Genomic DNA, 17,893 nt, shown 5'->3' with positions numbered 1-17,893 from the left:
ATCACAAAACAGAATAGGGCGGATCAGGAGCCAGGAAATCAGAACTATCTCTGGCAGTGGTCAGCAGACAGGAGGAGAATTAAGAAGGGTGTGGTGTCTTTCCATTGCTTGTAGCTGAATGATGGTAACTGCAGCTGGAAGACACACGCCACCTATAGTCAGGCAGCGGTATTGCAGCTCCCAAGGAAACCAAACCCAGTGGATGAGCGGAGCCTGCGCCCACCGCAGCCGCTGGCATCGGCTCTCTCCTATCACCAGCACTATCCAAGGCAGGAACACTGCGTCGCCTGGCGATCGGAGTAGAAGTCGCTGGAGCGGACTCTGGTGGTGACGTAACATCAACCCAACCAGTTAGCACTCACCAAGCTCAACCCAACCAGTTACCATTCACCAAGCTCAACCCAACCAGTTAGCACTCACCAAGCTCAACCCAACCAGTTACTATTCACCAAGCTCAACCCAACCAGTTACCATTCACCAAGCTCAACCCAACCAGTTAGCACTCACCAAGCTCAACCAAACCAGTTACTATTCACCAAGCTCAACCCAACCAGTTACTATTCACCAAGCTCAACCCAACCAGTTACCATTCACCAAGCTCAACCCAACCAGTTAGCACTCACCAAGCTCAACCCAACCAGTTAGCACTCACCATGCTCAATCCAACCAGTTACTATTCACCAAGCTCAACCCAACCAGTTACCATTCACCAAGCTCAACCCAACCAGTTACCATTCACCAAGCTCAACCCAACCAGTTACCATTCACCAAGCACAACCCAACCAGTTACCATTCACCAAGCACAACCCAACCAGTTACCATTCACCAAGCTCAACCCAACCAGTTACCATTCACCAAGCACAACCCAACCAGTTACCATTCACCAAGCACAACCCAACCAGTTACCATTCACCAAGCTCAACCCAACCAGTTACCATTCACCAAGCACAACCCAACTAGTTACCATTCACCAAGCACAACCCAACCAGTTACCATTCACCAAGCTCAACCCAACCAGTTACCATTCACCAAGCACAACCCAACCAGTTACCATTCACCAAGCTCAACCCAACCAGTTAGCACTCACCAAGCTCAACCCAACCAGATAGCACTCACCAAGCTCAACCAAACCAGTTACCATTCACCAAGCTCAACCCAACCAGTTACCATTCACCAAGCTCAACCCAACCAGTTACCATTCACCAAGCACAACCCAACCAGTTACCATTCACCAAGCTCAACCCAACCAGTTACCATTCACCAAGCTCAACCCAACCAGTTACCATTCACCAAGCTCAACCCAACCAGTTACCATTCACCAAGCACAACCCAACCAGTTACCATTCACCAAGCACAACCCAACCAGTTACCATTCACCAAGCTCAACCCAACCAGTTAGCACTCATCAAGCTCAACCCAACCAGTTACCATTCACCAAGCTCAACCCAACCAGTTACCATTCACCAAGCACAACCCAACCAGTTACCATTCACCAAGCTCAACCCAACCAGTTAGCATTCACCAAGCTCAACCCAACCAGTTAGCACTCACCAAGCTCAATCCAACCAGTTACCATAAATCATGTTAAATCCAATTAGTTACTACTCAATCCTACCAGCTGTTATTCACCGCCACCATGACCAACCCAGCCATCATAGACCAAACTCTACCTAACCAGCTACTAATATCCAACCAACCACCGGGTCACACTGGCCTGTAGCCCCACACTGCAGTCTATCCGTACGACAGCTCCGGCTTACATGGTTGGCAATGTAAATCTGGATCCTTTTCTTTGGATATTGCAGGTTATTCAGTCGTATGAAAAACTCAGAAACAAATGGAGTCGGCTGCTCGATGAAGACGCCGATCAAGACCAATGGGAAGGAGTCCTCAGTCTAAAAGCAGAGGAGAAAAAGATTGTTGGTCATAAAAGACAAAAAAAATGTTGGAAAATTGCGCCACGGAGAGGAGGAAGCGGAGAAATCCAGGGGCGGAATCCTGCATATACTCAGCTACTTTACTAATAGGCCTTTGTTGGACCGGTCAAAACTACCCCATGAAATGATGTATAGATACAGGGCTACGGTGAAATAATAGAACACATCTGCAAACATCCAGTATAGCTGCTCTAGATTAATGGAGGGTCTTTACTTTACCTTTAATCCATCCAGGCTCCTCAAGCCTTCGTCACAGATGACACAGCCGGTCTCAAAGGTCCAAACGCGAGGAACATAATTCCCCAGGTAGTTCATAAGAAGCTAAAATACAGACATAAGATATCACAGTCTAGAATAAGAGGAAAGAGATCATCCTATACATTAATATAGTGCGTGACATATCAGCTGCCCTCCAGCACTGCAAACAATCAGCCAAGCTGGGGGAGGGGGGGGGGGGGGTGTTCATAAACTTGCTGACTGTTTCCTGCAGCAAAAAGCAAAATTATGCAACTCTGGAGTAGAATATAGATTGTAACTCAGGATCAGTAATGTAATGTATGTACACAGTGACTGCACCAGCAGAATAGTGAGTGCAGCTCTGGAGTATAATACAGGAGGTAACTCAGGATCAGTAATGTATGTACACAGTGACTGCACCAGCAGAATAGTGAGTGCAGCTCTGGAGTATAATACAGGAGGTAACTCAGGATCAGTAATGTAATGTATGTACACAGTGACTGCACCAGCAGAATAGTGAGTGCAGCTCTGGAGTATAATACAGTAGGTAACTCCAGATCAGTAATGTAATGTATGTACACAGTGACTGCACCAGCAGAATAGTGAGTGCAGCTCTGGAGTATAATACAGTAGGTAACTCCAGATCAGTAATGTAATGTATGTACACAGTGACTGCACCAGCAGAATAGTGAGTGCAGCTCTGGAGTATAATACAGTAGGTAACTCCAGATCAGTAATGTAATGTATGTACACAGTGACTGCACCAGCAGAATAGTGAGTGCAGCTCTGGAGTATAATACAGTAGGTAACTCCAGATCAGTAATGTAATGTATGTACACAGTGACTGCACCAGCAGAATAGTGAGTGCAGCTCTGGAGTATAATACAGAAGGTAACTCAGGATCAGTAATGTAATGTATGTACACAGTGACTGCACCAGCAGAATAGTGAGTGCAGCTCTGGAGTATAATACAGTAGGTAACTCCAGATCAGTAATGTAATGTATGTACACAGTGACTGCACCAGCAGAATAGTGAGTGCAGCTCTGGAGTATAATACAGTAGGTAACTCCAGATCAGTAATGTATGTACACAGTGACTGCACCAGCAGAATAGTGAGTGCAGCTCTGGAGTATAATATAGATTGTAACTCAGGATCAGTAATGTAATGTATGTACACAGTGACTGCACCAGCAGAATAGTGAGTGCAGCTCTGGAGTATAATACAGGAGGTAACTCAGGATCAGTAATGTAATGTATGTACATAGTGACTGAACCAGCAGAATAGTGAATGCAGCTCTGGAGTATAATACAGGATCAGTAATGTAATGTATTTATTGTTCACACAAACTGAAAAACTGAACCAGCAGAATAGTGAGTGAGGTTCTGGAGTAGAATACCCTTGTAGACATTTGTGCTGCTGTTTATGCCTTTGTGCAGCTGAAGTGATCAATATTAACCCTTACCTTGGATGGTCCATTTCCATTTATTAGGACAGGCAGAGTGTCATACACCAGATTTCGAGCTCGCACTCTTCCATTCTCAAACTTTAAAACAACATTCCCTGGAAAGGAAGAAAAAAAACAACCTGTTAAAATCCTAATGCAATAATGTAATTTTTATTTCAGTACAATTTTATATTGGCGTTCCCATCCTGTCTCCGAGGTTTAGGTCTCCCATGCTTTACACTGCAGCTCTGCCCATACAGATACTAATTGAGTGACTGTTAGTAAAATATTACACAAATCAACATACAAAAATGTAAAATAGAACAAACAAATAAAAACAAACAATGAAGGAATTGCTGGGATTTAATACATTCACCCTCTTGAAAGAATTACGAAAATTTAGATCTTTTACATCTGAAGAGGCTGATGTACTTACTATAGAAATCTAATATATAAAGGTGTGTGTGTGTGTGTGTGTGTGTGTGTGTGTGTGTGTGTGTGTGTGTGTGTGTGTGTGTGTGTCCGCTAAAGGAATCTGCACCGTTGCATTTACAAGCACGAAATTTTGCACAGACGCCTTATGTGATCCAGGGAACGTCATAGACTATGTTTTGACAGGAAAATTTAACCCCGCGCTTTACAGTTACTCTCCAAAATCCTGCCTCCATTAAACTGAATGGAGGTGGGCGCTACAGGCTATTAATAACTGTCAGTGGTTGCTATAAGAACAAAACTGAAAACAGGAAATAAACTGTTAGTATAAGAAGCTTATGTGTGAGGTAATAAAATGTCGGTGGAGAGACGGATAGAGACAGACAGAAAAAAACAGACAGAGACACAGACGAGGAAAGAGACAGAAAAAAAGAGAGACAGAGACAGAAAAAAAGAGAGACAAAAAAAGAGAGACAGAAAAAAAGAGAGACAGAGACAGACGTGGAAAGAGACAGACACACACAGCCCGGGCAACGAGACAGCCCGGGCAACGAGACAGCCCGGGCAACGAGACAGCCCGGGCAACGAGACGGACAGACACACACAGAGACAGAGAAAGACAGACACACACAGAGATGGAGACAGACTGATACAAATACAGACAGAGAGTTAGAGGCAGACAGACAAAGAAAGACACAGACAGCAACACACAGACAGAGACTGGGAGAGAGACAGCGAGACAGTTACTATCCCGGGCAATGCCGGGTACTACATACAGCTAGTCCATAATATATTAAAACATTTTTTTGCCAGATATTAAAGATAAATCCAACTCCAGTTCATCAGTTTAATAAAAGGAATTTACAGTAATTTCGACATGAATTTTCAATGATATCTGACAACTGTCCACTACAGGTTATGTTTATATAAGATGTTTACATTTATATAACAAAACAAAAAAAAAAACAAAAACATTTACCCTCAGAACCTTGAAGACTTTGGAAGATTCGACATCTGTGATCTAAGGTGATGTTAATCTTCTCCTAAATAGAGGAAACAAAAGAAATAAGTTTTGCAGCCGTCAGATGTTGTTTTACACATTTAATCATGCGATGTGAGCAGCAAAGTGACTACATGATCTGCTGAACTGCAACTTACACTAAACTGAACCAACTGCCCGGAAATCAACACAAAGGTCAGAAGGATTGAGAAGATCTTACACTAAAAGATCACAATGGGCTGCAGAATATTAACACCGTCACTCACAAAGAACATATTATACATAGGGGTCAGTATTATAGCAGTTATATTCTTGTACATAGGGGCAGTATTATAGTAGTTATATTCTTGTACATAGGAGCAGTATTATAGTAGATATATTCTTGTACATAGGGAGCAGTATTATAGCAGTTATATTCTTGTACATAGGGGCAGTATTATAGTAGATATATTCTTGTACATAGGGAGCAGTATTATAGCAGTTATATTCTTGTACATAGGGGCAGTATTATAGTAGTTATATTCTTGTACATAGGAGGCAGTATTATAGTAGTTATATTCTTGTACATAGGGGACAGTATTATAGTAGTTATATTCTTGTACATAGGGGACAGTATTATAGCAGTTATATTCTTGTACATAGGGAGCAGTATTATAGTAGTTATATTCTTGTACATAGGGGCAGTATTATAGTAGTTATATTCTTGTACATAGGGGACAGTATTATAGTAGTTATATTCTTGTACATAGGAGCAGTATTATAGTAGATATATTCTTGTACATAGGGAGCAGTATTATAGTAGTTATATTCTTGTCACTTACTCTTTTCACTGGGTCTAGATAGATCTTGGTGTAGAACAGTTGGTCGCTGACATCGTCCGCCCCGTCCCACTCCGCCACCAGTTTATGCAGATATGGAGCGTAACCTATGAAGGCTGAAGGCAGGAGAGAAGATTTATTGTTAAAGACAGAAGGGAATAATCAGAACAGATGCCATTTAACTTCCCCTGAAAAGGAATTGAAATCAATGGCGATTGTTTCTCGGGATTCAAGTAGAGACCCTCAGACCTGCAGCGGGGTTCGGGCCCCCTACAGAGGACAATGGGCTTGTTAGTTCCTGGGACTGTTGGGGGTCCCAGCTCGAGTGTAATTATGACAATTAATGAGCGTCTACCTGCGGAGCCGAGGAAGCGCTTGCCCTCTTGCACATATGGATACTTGGGCTCCAGACGCCGCTCAGGATAAGCGACGGCTTCTGCTGAGAAAACGACTTTACTTTTACTCTGCTTGAATTTCTTGAGGAGCTCGGCCGGACCGGAGGCCATGACCGTATCATAGCTGTGACATGATAAAAGTAACGGAAAGTGAGAAGCCGCGCCAGCACCGAGGCACCACACACCTCGTACCTCCGGTTATACACTGACATGATGCTGGAGGTCGGGCCTTTATTCATACCTTTCTGTGAAGAGGATGACGAGGTCTTCATTATCGGCATGCTGCTCCAAAGCTGCTTTCAGGAGTCGCACTTTCTGGCCGTCCCCGTGCCATTCTTCTCCATGACCCAAAACCTGCCGTCAAATAACAGAGGATTACAGACGCCTAAACCTAGACCCGGCGCATCCCGGGAAAGAAATATACAGGCAAACACCAAGGAGGCCGACGATCACCGCGGATAGGTGCCGGGGGGCCATAAAACCCCGTAAAGAAGAGAAGGGGATTATTTTATGTTTTTTAAGGCAAAATCGGAACATTAGAAAGTTTACAAAACACTTCAGACGTGCGAGTGACAGAATGAATGTGGCCGCTTGTTGCACTGAATTTCATGCTGGAGATTAATTTACCATATTTTCGGATTATAAAACGCACTTCTCCTCCCAAAAATTTGGGAGGAAAATGAGGGGTGCATCTTATAATCTGAATGTTGCTTACCGGGAGGAGGAGAATGGGCGCTGTGCTGGCTGCGGCGGGGGCTGTGCGGAGCAGGGCGGTGCAGTGGGCGAGATGCTCTGTCCGTGGTGCAGGCTTCAAATAATGGCACCTGGAGGTGGTGCATGCGCAGATGGAGCTCTCGGCTCAAGATCTCATCTGCGCACACGCCGCCTCCAGCCCACTGATCTCCCAGCAACGGACTTAAGGAGAATGGCGCTTGGAGGTCTTTCCAAACATTTAAAGCAAAAAGAGATTTTGCATGGTTTTTGGGCGGTGAGGATAAATATTTGCAAAAACATATATACACATTATATATATACACATACATACACACATACATATACACACACACACACATATACACATATATACACGCACACATACATATACACATACATACACGCACACACATACATATACACATACATACACGCACACACATACATATACACATACATACACGCACACACATACATATACGCACACACATACATATACACACACACATACATATACACATACATATACATATATATATATACACACACACAAACACACATACATACATACATACATATATATATATGTGTATATATATCTTAGTAGTGTAAGTGCGTTAATATACTCACCAGTCAGCATATTCCTAGTCCTTTTTTGGGTTAAGAGGCTTCTATTCTGACTTACTGCATCACATTTGGGTTTATGGGACCCTGAAGTTGCAATGTAAGTCTATGGGATGTCAGAATGAGGCTCCCATAGACTTACATTATAAAAGAGGCTTCCATCTCACACATAGAGCACAGTATGAGCTGGCATGTCAGAATAGAAGTCACACAAGTTAGGAGTGGGCTGGAATCCGGGGCAGGAGGCGATTGGTGAGAATAACGCACCTACACTATAATACATATAAACAGAACAACAATATAGGAGGAGGGCTTCTTTAAACACTTTGAGCCCCTTTAATGTCCTGAATGAGTTCATCCACAGGACACAGACCACTATATTCTCTCTTTGGCCTTCATTTGTTATTACTTTGGGCTATGGATTTTTCCTGTTTGTTTCGTCACTCCTCAAGTATTTCCTCCGTCAGTCTTGGAATTTCTCCTGAAGATGCCCCGAGGGTCAGACACTGGTTGATCACGCACCTTCACTTTGTAGTTGAAGCACTGAGCTGATCTGTGAAATCTTCTGAAGCCGTCTGTCTCCTCGGTGGCCACAGTGAAGACCAAGAGATTGTCTGGAAGACGGAGAAGGGGAAATGAGGGAAAGTCGTCATCATCCGTGCAACAAAGTCACCAAAACAAAGCAATGTATTTTTGCTAAAATCGCTGCAATTCCTGGGATTGATGGAAACATGCATTTGTTGTTATTTTCTTAGAGGAACATTGTGGTGACTCCCAGCTATCACCCAAAGTACAGGACAGGTGACATCTGCGACTGGACTCCCACCAATCCCTAAAGCGAGGGTCTGTAGTTCCCCATGTGAATGGAGTGATTTTTTTGCGTTAATTCATTATTGTCTCCGGTAGTCACATAGACACTGAATGAAGCGTTGGTGCACGAGAAGCCATTACTACATTCATACAGGAGCCCCCATTCTCGGGATCAGTGGGGGTCCCAGCGGTGATACATAATCAGGAGGTTATCCCCTGCCCTGTGGATAAGTAATACATTGCTACAATATAACACTTGTTGCTTGAACTTTTTTGCAACATGTGGGAACCAATGATCCATAAACCTCCAGCCTAAAGTGAAGACATAAATGGCATATCATATGAGTGATGAAGATGATGATATGTGGGGGTCTGAGGGCCGGGACCCCCAACTATCAAGAATGCGGATGCTGATTCTCTATCTATTGCCAGAAAAGATGTGGCCATGTAAGTGCATTCTCTCTACAAATTGGAAATGCAGAGTCGTCCCCGTCCAGCGTCAGTAACCGAAAGTCATCACGAGGCCGATAGGTTAGGCTACTTTCACACCTCCGGTTTGAGCACTGTGGCTCAATCCGGCTGTGAAACCTATGCAACGGACGCGGCGAAAACACCGCATCCTTTGCATAAGTTTTTACATGCGGCCCATCCATTTTTTTCCGGCTGCGGCATGCTACTGAGCATGCGCAGTGGAAGAAACCGCATGTGGCAGCCGGATGTGTTTTTTGCCGCATCGCGCCGCATCCGGCGTCCATAGGCATGCATTGAAAAATGTGCCGTAGCGGCCGGATGCGGCGCGATGCGTTTTTTTTGCCGGAGCAGAAAACGTGCCAGGGAACGTTCCATCCAACCACCGCATCGGCTAAATCTGCCGCATGCGGCAAAAACCGGATGGAACACAAGCCGATGCGGCACAATGCAAGTCAATGCTGGAAAAAACGAAACCGGCGGCAAAAAAAACCTTTCATTTTTTCAGCAGAGCGCCGGATTGTGCCGCACTGCTACAGCCGGATGTGTGAAAGTAGCCTTAGTGACACAAAACCATAAAGGGTCAAGAACAAAGTACCTCTGTCCTCCATCTTTGGTGGGGACAAGATTAGCGGGAATCATTTTTTCCCCTTAGGATTTGTGATGCTTTGAATGCACTATAAAACATACCGACGTTCTACACATAAATATTCCTTTTTCCATAAGTTCTTGGGGGGATTGGGGGGGGGTGTCTACTATAGGGCATGGAAGGTATTTCTGGCCGGCCGCGCTCTTTAGCTGTGCGCTGAGTCCGCACTTTGCTGTGTTACCGGTGCCGGCGCCTCCTGCACTGACGGGGAATGAATGGGTCCATTCTATTCATCACATTCTACACCCTGGCTACAAAATCGTCCTCCAAAAATCTATGCATCTCATACAATGCCTCAACTTATGGAAGGATTTAGTTGTCCCCGTCCTCTGAACGGCGCCTTGTAAAGCTACGTGCACACAATTTTATTTATTTTTTTTTTAAATCAAGGCAGTCAGAAATGTCAAGCTTTACAGGGGAAAATGCTCTTATTTCAGGGAGTTTTTAGTTGCTTGACGCTGTTTTGAAGTATTTCTGAAATGCTTATTCCTTAAGTGTTTTTTTGTAGCCTCTTGATTAAACATCGCTTAGTTTGCTGCAGATTCCATCAATATCCACTTCAATTCATTGACCTGCACTTTTTTTTTCCATCAGAACACTTTTTAAAGGGAATTCGCCACCCCCCTTTGACCGTTTTAAGTTCTTACTATGGGCATACAGGTAACATAATGGCGAAAGTAGTCTTACCTGTATGCCTCAATGCCTCATAGTAGATGCCTTGTTCCTACTGGGCTACTGGTCATTGTGCTTTGGCTACTGCCTGCAAAATCGCCCAGGTATGTGTGTGTATATGTCTATCTGCCCGCCCGCCTGCAGGCAGGAAGTCGGGAGGACAACTTAGAACAGCGCACCGATAACGGAAGTGGAGCTGACTCACCAGCGCATGCGCAGTAGATTCAATGGGGGGGTGAATGACCGCAGGATGAAGAACACTCTACTGTGAATGAGCGGGATTTGCCAGCCGTGACTGTGATTCTGAGATTTCTTACAGGGAGGCAACCGCCCAGGAGCCAAAGCACGACGCCCAGGAGCCAAAGCACGACGCCCAGGAGCCAAAGCACGACGCCCAGGAGCCAAAGCACGACGCCCAGGAGCCAAAGCACGACGCCCAGGAGCCAAAGCACGACGCCCAGGAGCCAAAGCACGACGCCCAGGAGCCAAAGCACGACGCCCAGGAGCCAAAGCACGACGCCCAGGAGCCAAAGCACGACGCCCAGTAACCAAAGCACGACGCCCAGGAGCCAAAGCACGACGCCCAGGAGCCAAAGCACGACGCCCAGGAGCCAAAGCACGACACCCAGGAGCCAAAGCACGACGCCCAGGAGCCAAAGCACGATGCCCAGGAGCCAAAGCACGACGCCCAGTAACCAAAGCACGACACCCAGTAACCAAAGCACGACACCCAGGAGCCAAAGCACGACGCCCAGGAGCCAAAGCACGACGCCCAGTAACCAAAGCACGACGCCCAGGAGCCAAAGCACGACGCCCAGGAGCCAAAGCACGACGCCCAGGAGCCAAAGCACGACGCCCAGTAACCAAAGCACGACGCCCAGTAACCAAAGCACGACGCCCAGGAGCCAAAGCACGACGCCCAGGAGCCAAAGCACGACGCCCAGGAGCCAAAGCACGACGCCCAGGAGCCAAAGCACGACGCCCAGGAGCCAAAGCACGACGCCCAGGAGCCAAAGCACGACGCCCAGTAGCCAAAGCACGACGCCCAGTAGCCCGGTAGGAACAAGACCTCTACTATGAGGCATACAGGTAAGGCTACTTTCAACATCCCGTTACCTGTATGCCCATATTAATAGCTTAAAATGGTCAAAGGGGGTGACAGATTCCCTTTAAAAAGTGTTCTGATGGAAAAAATAAAATAAAAAAAACAACTCAACAGACTTAACATATGAGCAATAAGAAGCAAGTCTGTTTACAATATAAATAAATAGGAATAGTCTTTTACATCTTCTGGTGTTTTTATCTTACAAAAGCAGACCTGCTCCAAAAACTTAGTGTGCACATACCCCAAGTCCCTCAGGTGAACCGGTAACTATGGCAACTCCATATGGGAAAAGTATTTCACGGCGCCCATATACAGAGAGATGGTAATGGAGCCAAGCAATGTATAATAACCAGAGGATTAATGTCCACACATGCCCAGAAGCTATAATGAAGTGGCTTTACATGCTGCGATATCCGGCCCAATATCGCTAGCATGACACCCGCCCCCATCGTTTGTGCGCGACGGGCATATCGCTGCCTGTCGCGCACAAAATCGCGCACCCCCGCCACACATCCTTACCTGTCCTTCGACGTCGCTGTGACCGGCGAACCGCCTCCTTTCTAAGGGGGCGGTCCGTTTGGCGTCACAGTGACATCACTAAGCGGCCGCCCAATGTAAGCGGAGGGGCGAAGATGAGCGGGACGTAACATCCCGCCCATCTCCCTCCTTCCGCATTGTGGCCGGAGGCAGGTAAGGAGATGTTCCTCGCTCCTGCGGCGTCACACGTAACGATGTGTGCTGCCGCAGGGACGAGGATCAACTTCGCCCGAGCGACAGCAGCGATAATTGGGAGTGGACCCCCATGTCAACGAGGAGCGATTTTGGACGTTTTTGCAACGATCCAAAATCGCTCCTATGAGTCACACGCTACGACATCGCTACAGCGGCCGGATGTGCGTCACAAAATCCGTGACCCCAACGAGATCGCTGTAGCGAAATCGTAGCGTATAAAGCCCACTTAAAGCAACCCTCTTAGCCTCAGTAGAGTGAAAGGAGTCCAATATAAATTTAGATCCTGTTCACGACATATTCCATGACCTTCTAACTAGTGATGAGCGGGCACTACCATGCTCGGGTGCTCAGTACTGGTAACTAGTGATGAGCGGGCACTACCATGCTCGGGTGCTCAGTACTGGTAACTAGTGATGAGCGGGCACTACCATGCTCGGGTGCTCAGTACTTGTAACTAGTGATGAGCGGGCACTACCATGCTCGGGTGCTCGGTACTCGTCGTAACTACTGATGAGCGGGCACTACCATGCTCAGGTGCTCAGTACTGGTAACTAGTGATGAGCGGGCACTACCATGCTCGGGGGCTCAGTACTCGTATCTAGTGATGAGCGGGCACTACCATGCTCGGGTGCTCAGTACTAGTAACTAGTGATGAGCGGGCACTACCATGCTCGGGTGCTCAGTACTAGTAACTAGTGATGAGCGGGCACTACCATGCTCGGGAGCTCTGTACTGGTAACTAGTGATGAGCGTGCACTACCATGCTCGGGTGCTCAGTACTCGTATCTAGTGATGAGCGGGCACTACCATGCTCGGGTGCTCAGTACTAGTAACTAGTGATGAGCGGGCACTACCATGCTCGGGTGCTCAGTACTAGTAACTAGTGATTAGCGGGCACTACCATGCTCGGGTGCTCAGTACTAGTAACTAGTGATGAGTGGGCACTACCATGCTCGGGTGCTCTGTACTGGTAACTAGTGATGAGTGGGCACTACCATGCTCGGGTGCTCAGTACTGGTAACTAGTGATGAGCGAGCACTACCATGCTCGGGTGCTCAGTACTGGTAACTAGTGATGAGCGGGCCACTACCATGCTCGGGTGCTCAGTACTCGTAACTAGTGATGAGCGGGCACTACCATGCTCAGGTGCTCAGTACTCGGAACTAGTGATGAGCGGGCACTACCATGCTCGGGTGCTCAGTACTGGTAACTAGTGATGAGCGGGCACTACCATGCTTGGGTGCTCAGTTCTGGTAACTAGTGATGAGCGGGCACTACCATGCTCGGGTGCTCAGTACTGGTAACTAGTGATGAGCGGACACTACCATGCTCGGGTGCTCAGTACTGGTAACTAGTGATGAGCAGGCACTACCATGCTCAGGTGCTCAGTACTGGTAACTAGTGATGAGCGGGCACTACCATGCTCGGGTGCTCAGTACTCGTAACTAGTGATGAGCGGGCACTACCATGCTCGGGTGCTCAGTACTGGTAACTAGTGATGAGCGGGCACTACCATGCTCGGGTGCTCAGTACTGGTAACTAGTGATGAGCGGGCACTACCATGCTCGGGTGCTCAGTACTGGTAACTAGTGATGAGCGGGCACTACCATGCTCGGGTGCTCAGTACTGGTAACTAGTGATGAGTGGGCACTACCATGCTCGGGTGCTCAGTACTCGGAACTAGTGATGAGCGGGCACTACCATGCTCGGGTGCTCAGTACTGGTAACTAGTGATGAGCGGGCACTACCATGCTCGGGTGCTCAGTACTGGTAACTAGTGATGAGCGGACACTACCATGCTCGGGTGCTCAGTACTGGTAACTAGTGATGAGCAGGCACTACCATGCTCAGGTGCTCAGTACTGGTAACTAGTGATGAGCGGGCACTACCATGCTCGGGTGCTCAGTACTCGTAACTAGTGATGAGCGGGCACTACCATGCTCGGGTGCTCAGTACTGGTAACTAGTGATGAGCGGGCACTACCATGCTCGGGTGCTCAGTACTGGTAACTAGTGATGAGCGGGCACTACCATGCTCGGGTGCTCAGTACTGGTAACTAGTGATGAGTGGGCACTACCATGCTCGGGTGCTCAGTACTCGGAACTAGTGATGAGCGTTCACTACCATGCTCGGGGGCTCAGTACTGGTAACTAGTGATGAGCGGGCACTACCATGCTCGGGTGCTCAGTACTGGTAACTAGTGATGAGCGGGCACTACCATGCTCAGGTGCTCAGTACTGGTAACTAGTGATGAGCGGGCACTACCATGTTCGGGTGCTCAGTACTGGTAACTAGTGATGAGCGGGCACTACCATGTTCGGGTGCTCTGTACTGGTAACTAGTGATGAGCGGGCACTACCATGCTCGGGTGCTCAGTACTCGTAACTAGTGATGAGCGGGCACTACCATGCTCGGGTGCTCAGTACTGGTAACTAGTGATGAGCGGGCACTACCATGCTCAGGTGCTCAGTACTGGTAACTAGTGATGAGCGGGCACTACCATGCTCGGGTGCTCAGTACTGGTAACTAGTGATGAGCGGGCACTACCATGCTCAGGTGCTCAGTACTCGTAACTAGTGATGAGCGGGCACTACCATGCTCAGGTGCTCAGTACTCGTAACTAGTGATGAGTGAGCACTACGATGCTCGGGTGCTCAGTACTGGTTAAGAACAGTTGGATGCTTGGATAGGCTCGACTCGAGTACCCGAGTATACTTGGAATTTAATTATAACTCAAACACTGATTTTACAGAAAAATCCTTGAGTTCTCCATTGCCTTCTGTTGCGTCCATCTGAGCAGCCAACTGCTTGTTACAAGCACCGAGCATTGTAGTGCCCGCTCATCACTAGTTACGAATACTGAGTACCCGAGCATGGTAGTGCCCGCTCATCACTAGTTACCAGTACTGAGTACCCGAGCATGGTAGTGCCCGCTCATCACTAGTACTACCATACACCTCCCATGTGAGCCTGTGCCATATCTTTCTGTACTGGCATATAGGATAAAAGTCTCTTGCGCTGTATATGTTGTGCGCTGTGTGTTAAGCGGTTTCATACCTATTACACCGCTGTATACTGGCCACACACTATTTTGACACCTGTAGGGTAATTGGAGGCCTATGATGCATTGAAGGACTGAAAAAGGAATGAGGTGAAGAAGAAGAAGACTAGCAACTCAATGACTTCATTCTATCAGCAATAACAGAGAAGACCCCGGTGGTCCTATCTAGGCGGAGAAGACCCCGGTGGTCCTATCTAGGCGGAGAAGACCCCGGTGGTCCTATCTAGGCGGAGAAGACCCCGGTGGTCCTATCTAGGCTACACAAGTTCGACTTCTTACAGAGCGTTCATCCATCTAGTCGTCGAGATCGAGCTGAAGTCTGGTTAAAAAATAATGATGTATTTGGTGTTTGTTCTGGGATTTTTTCCAGATGTATAAACCAAATGCAGATTCCGAATAAGGTGTGAACATTTACTGACAACAGCCGCCTGCGCTCTCCACCGCTGCAACTATGTAATACACATGCGGTCACCACGGTAGACATCATCTATAGAAATCAATGAATGCACATGCCCATATGGATGAGTAGAAATCAACCAACCATAAACGTATAGTCACCACCTCAGGGTATTCGCACCATGAAGCCCTTTATTTTTGCACAGATCCACAACCTCTGTACTGTGGAGCAGAGCATGGACCGGACGATACTTCTGCGGCCTCCTAGGAATAGGACTATCCCTGACCTCTGCCCTCCCTGTGATCTGCAAATTCTTTATCAAACTGATTACAGAAGTGTCTATGATGGGGTGTGAGCCATACAGAGTCTATAGTGGGGGGTGCGAGCCATACAGAGTCTATAGTGGGGGGTGCGAGCCATACAGAGTCTATAGTGGGGGGTACGAGCCATACAGAGTCTATAGTGGGGGGTACGAGCCATACAGAGTCTATAGTGGGGGGTGCGAGCCATACAGAGTCTATAGTGGGGGGTGCGAGCCATACAGAGTCTATAGTGGGGGGTGCGAGCCATACAGAGTCTATAGTGGGGGGTGCGAGCCATACAGAGTCTATAGTGGGGGGTACGAGCCATACAGAGTCTATAGTGGGGGGTACGAGCCATACAGAGTCTATAGTGGGGGGTGCGAGCCATACAGAGTCTATAGTGGGGGGTGCGAGCCATACAGAGTCTATAGTGGGGGGTGCGAGCCATACAGAGTCTATAGTGGGGGGTACGAGCCATACAGAGTCTATAGTGGGGGGTACGAGCCATACAGAGTCTATAGTGGGGGGTGCGAGCCATACAGAGTTTATAATGGGGGTGCGAGCCATACAGAGTCTATAGTGGGATGCGAGCCATACAGAGTCTATAGTGGGGGGTACGAGCCATACAGAGTCAATAGTGGGATGCGAGCCATACAGAGTTTGTAATGGGGGTGCGAGCCATACAGAGTCTATAGTGGGATGTGAGCCATACACCACCAGCGTCACCTATAGAAATAATGGGTCTGGGATTACCCCACCATTATACATCAAGGCATTTCCTCTCATCCTATCGGGAAGAGGTTCTGCAGCAGCACATTTTCTGAAATGCCTCAGTATACCCAGATGCAGCACTGCAGGTCCCAGCAGGCTGACAGCACAATTCCAGGAGCGTTACTGCGCATGACATGAAGGTCCCTGTGTATTTAGGGGAACATTTGACTATTGATACTTTGTATCCAGGAGGCGCCTTGTCATTGTAACCTGTGAGAACTGGGACAAAGTATCTTCTGAGAAAAGGGGACAAAGTTCTGGGGAAATCCCCCCTGAGCCCCCCACACAGGGTGTATATGTATACAGTATCCAGGGAGCTGCACATGTGACGCCAGGGATGGGAAAGTGTGAGGCCTCACCTGCCGGGCTGGAGCCGAGGGCCCCCGGGGCCACACAGCCGAGGAGCAGCGCGCTCAGGAGCCCCAGGAACATGTCGCACCGTCCACAGCAGCCTCCACGGGACTCCCAGGGACCCTCTGCCTCCCCGGACTCTGCCACGCAATTGCCACGCCCCCTGCGGACGTCACTCAGGGGCGCACTCTCAGCTGATTGGTCCAAAAAGTTCAAAAGCCCCGCCCAAGTCATGAGAAGGAAACTTTAGAAACTCTTTCGCTCCCGCAGTCTTATGCTGGGAGTGACAGGGTTAATGGAAACATTCTGAAAATTAGAGGAATTTACCTCCTGTGTAAAGTATTAAATTATCATCTGGAGCCGGAGAGATCTGGAGAGGAGCTGCATATAAATCTGGAGAGGAGCTGCATATAAATCTGGAGAGGAGCTGCATAGAGTGCGCGAATATTCCAGACACCCGGCCAGAGGCTGCAGCGCCAGGGAATAACTAAGCTTCTGTGCTGCATGGGGGGAGGGGAGTGACAGCTCTGCAGCGCATAATGCTGCTTATAATATGAAGGCTGCAATGCAGCAGCAGCCCCCGAGCCGTGCACATACAGGGGCTGCCTCCGAGCTGTGCACATGTAGGGGCAGCGGTAGCCTCCGAGCCGTGCACATGCAGGGGCAGCCTCCGAGCTGTGCACATGCAGGGGCAGCCTCCGAGCCGTGCACATGCAGGGGCAGCCTCCGAGCTGTGCACATGCAGGGGCAGCGGTAGCCTCCGAGCCGTGCACATGCAGGGGCAGCGGTAGCCTCCGAGCCGTGCACATGCAGGGGCAGCCTCCGAGCTGTGCACATGCAGGGGCAGCGGTAGCCTCCGAGCCGTGCACATGCAGGGGCAGCCTCCGAGCCGTGCACATGCAGGGGCAGCCTCCGAGCTGTGCACATGCAGGGGCAGCGGTAGCCTCCGAGCCGTGCACATGCAGGGGCAGC

At 48.2% G+C, this 17,893-nt stretch overlaps 1 protein-coding gene across 1 annotated transcript in view; it reads right to left on the bottom strand.

Moving 5' to 3' along the window:
- Window positions 1-17,082, bottom strand: part of PLOD1 (procollagen-lysine,2-oxoglutarate 5-dioxygenase 1) — a 51,798-nt gene extending 34,716 nt beyond the window's left edge. Inside the window, exons 1-9 of the mRNA XM_075328314.1 lie at window positions 16,930-17,082; window positions 8,126-8,217; window positions 6,507-6,619; window positions 6,226-6,389; window positions 5,874-5,986; window positions 5,032-5,095; window positions 3,639-3,736; window positions 2,157-2,258; window positions 1,761-1,895 (exon numbers count right to left, since the gene is read on the bottom strand). Of these exons, the coding sequence (XP_075184429.1) occupies window positions 1,761-1,895; window positions 2,157-2,258; window positions 3,639-3,736; window positions 5,032-5,095; window positions 5,874-5,986; window positions 6,226-6,389; window positions 6,507-6,619; window positions 8,126-8,217; window positions 16,930-17,002 (954 nt within the window). The 5' untranslated portion in view covers window positions 17,003-17,082. The remainder of the gene's footprint in view (window positions 1-1,760; window positions 1,896-2,156; window positions 2,259-3,638; window positions 3,737-5,031; window positions 5,096-5,873; window positions 5,987-6,225; window positions 6,390-6,506; window positions 6,620-8,125; window positions 8,218-16,929) is intronic.
- Window positions 17,083-17,893: the final 811 nt, after the last annotated feature.

The sequence above is a fragment of the Anomaloglossus baeobatrachus genome, chromosome 11 (genome assembly GCF_048569485.1).
Source record: "Anomaloglossus baeobatrachus isolate aAnoBae1 chromosome 11, aAnoBae1.hap1, whole genome shotgun sequence".
Taxonomy (NCBI): Eukaryota; Metazoa; Chordata; class Amphibia; order Anura; family Aromobatidae; genus Anomaloglossus; species Anomaloglossus baeobatrachus.
Note: the sequence above shows the minus strand (reverse complement) of the source record. Positions and strands in the feature narration are given on the sequence as shown.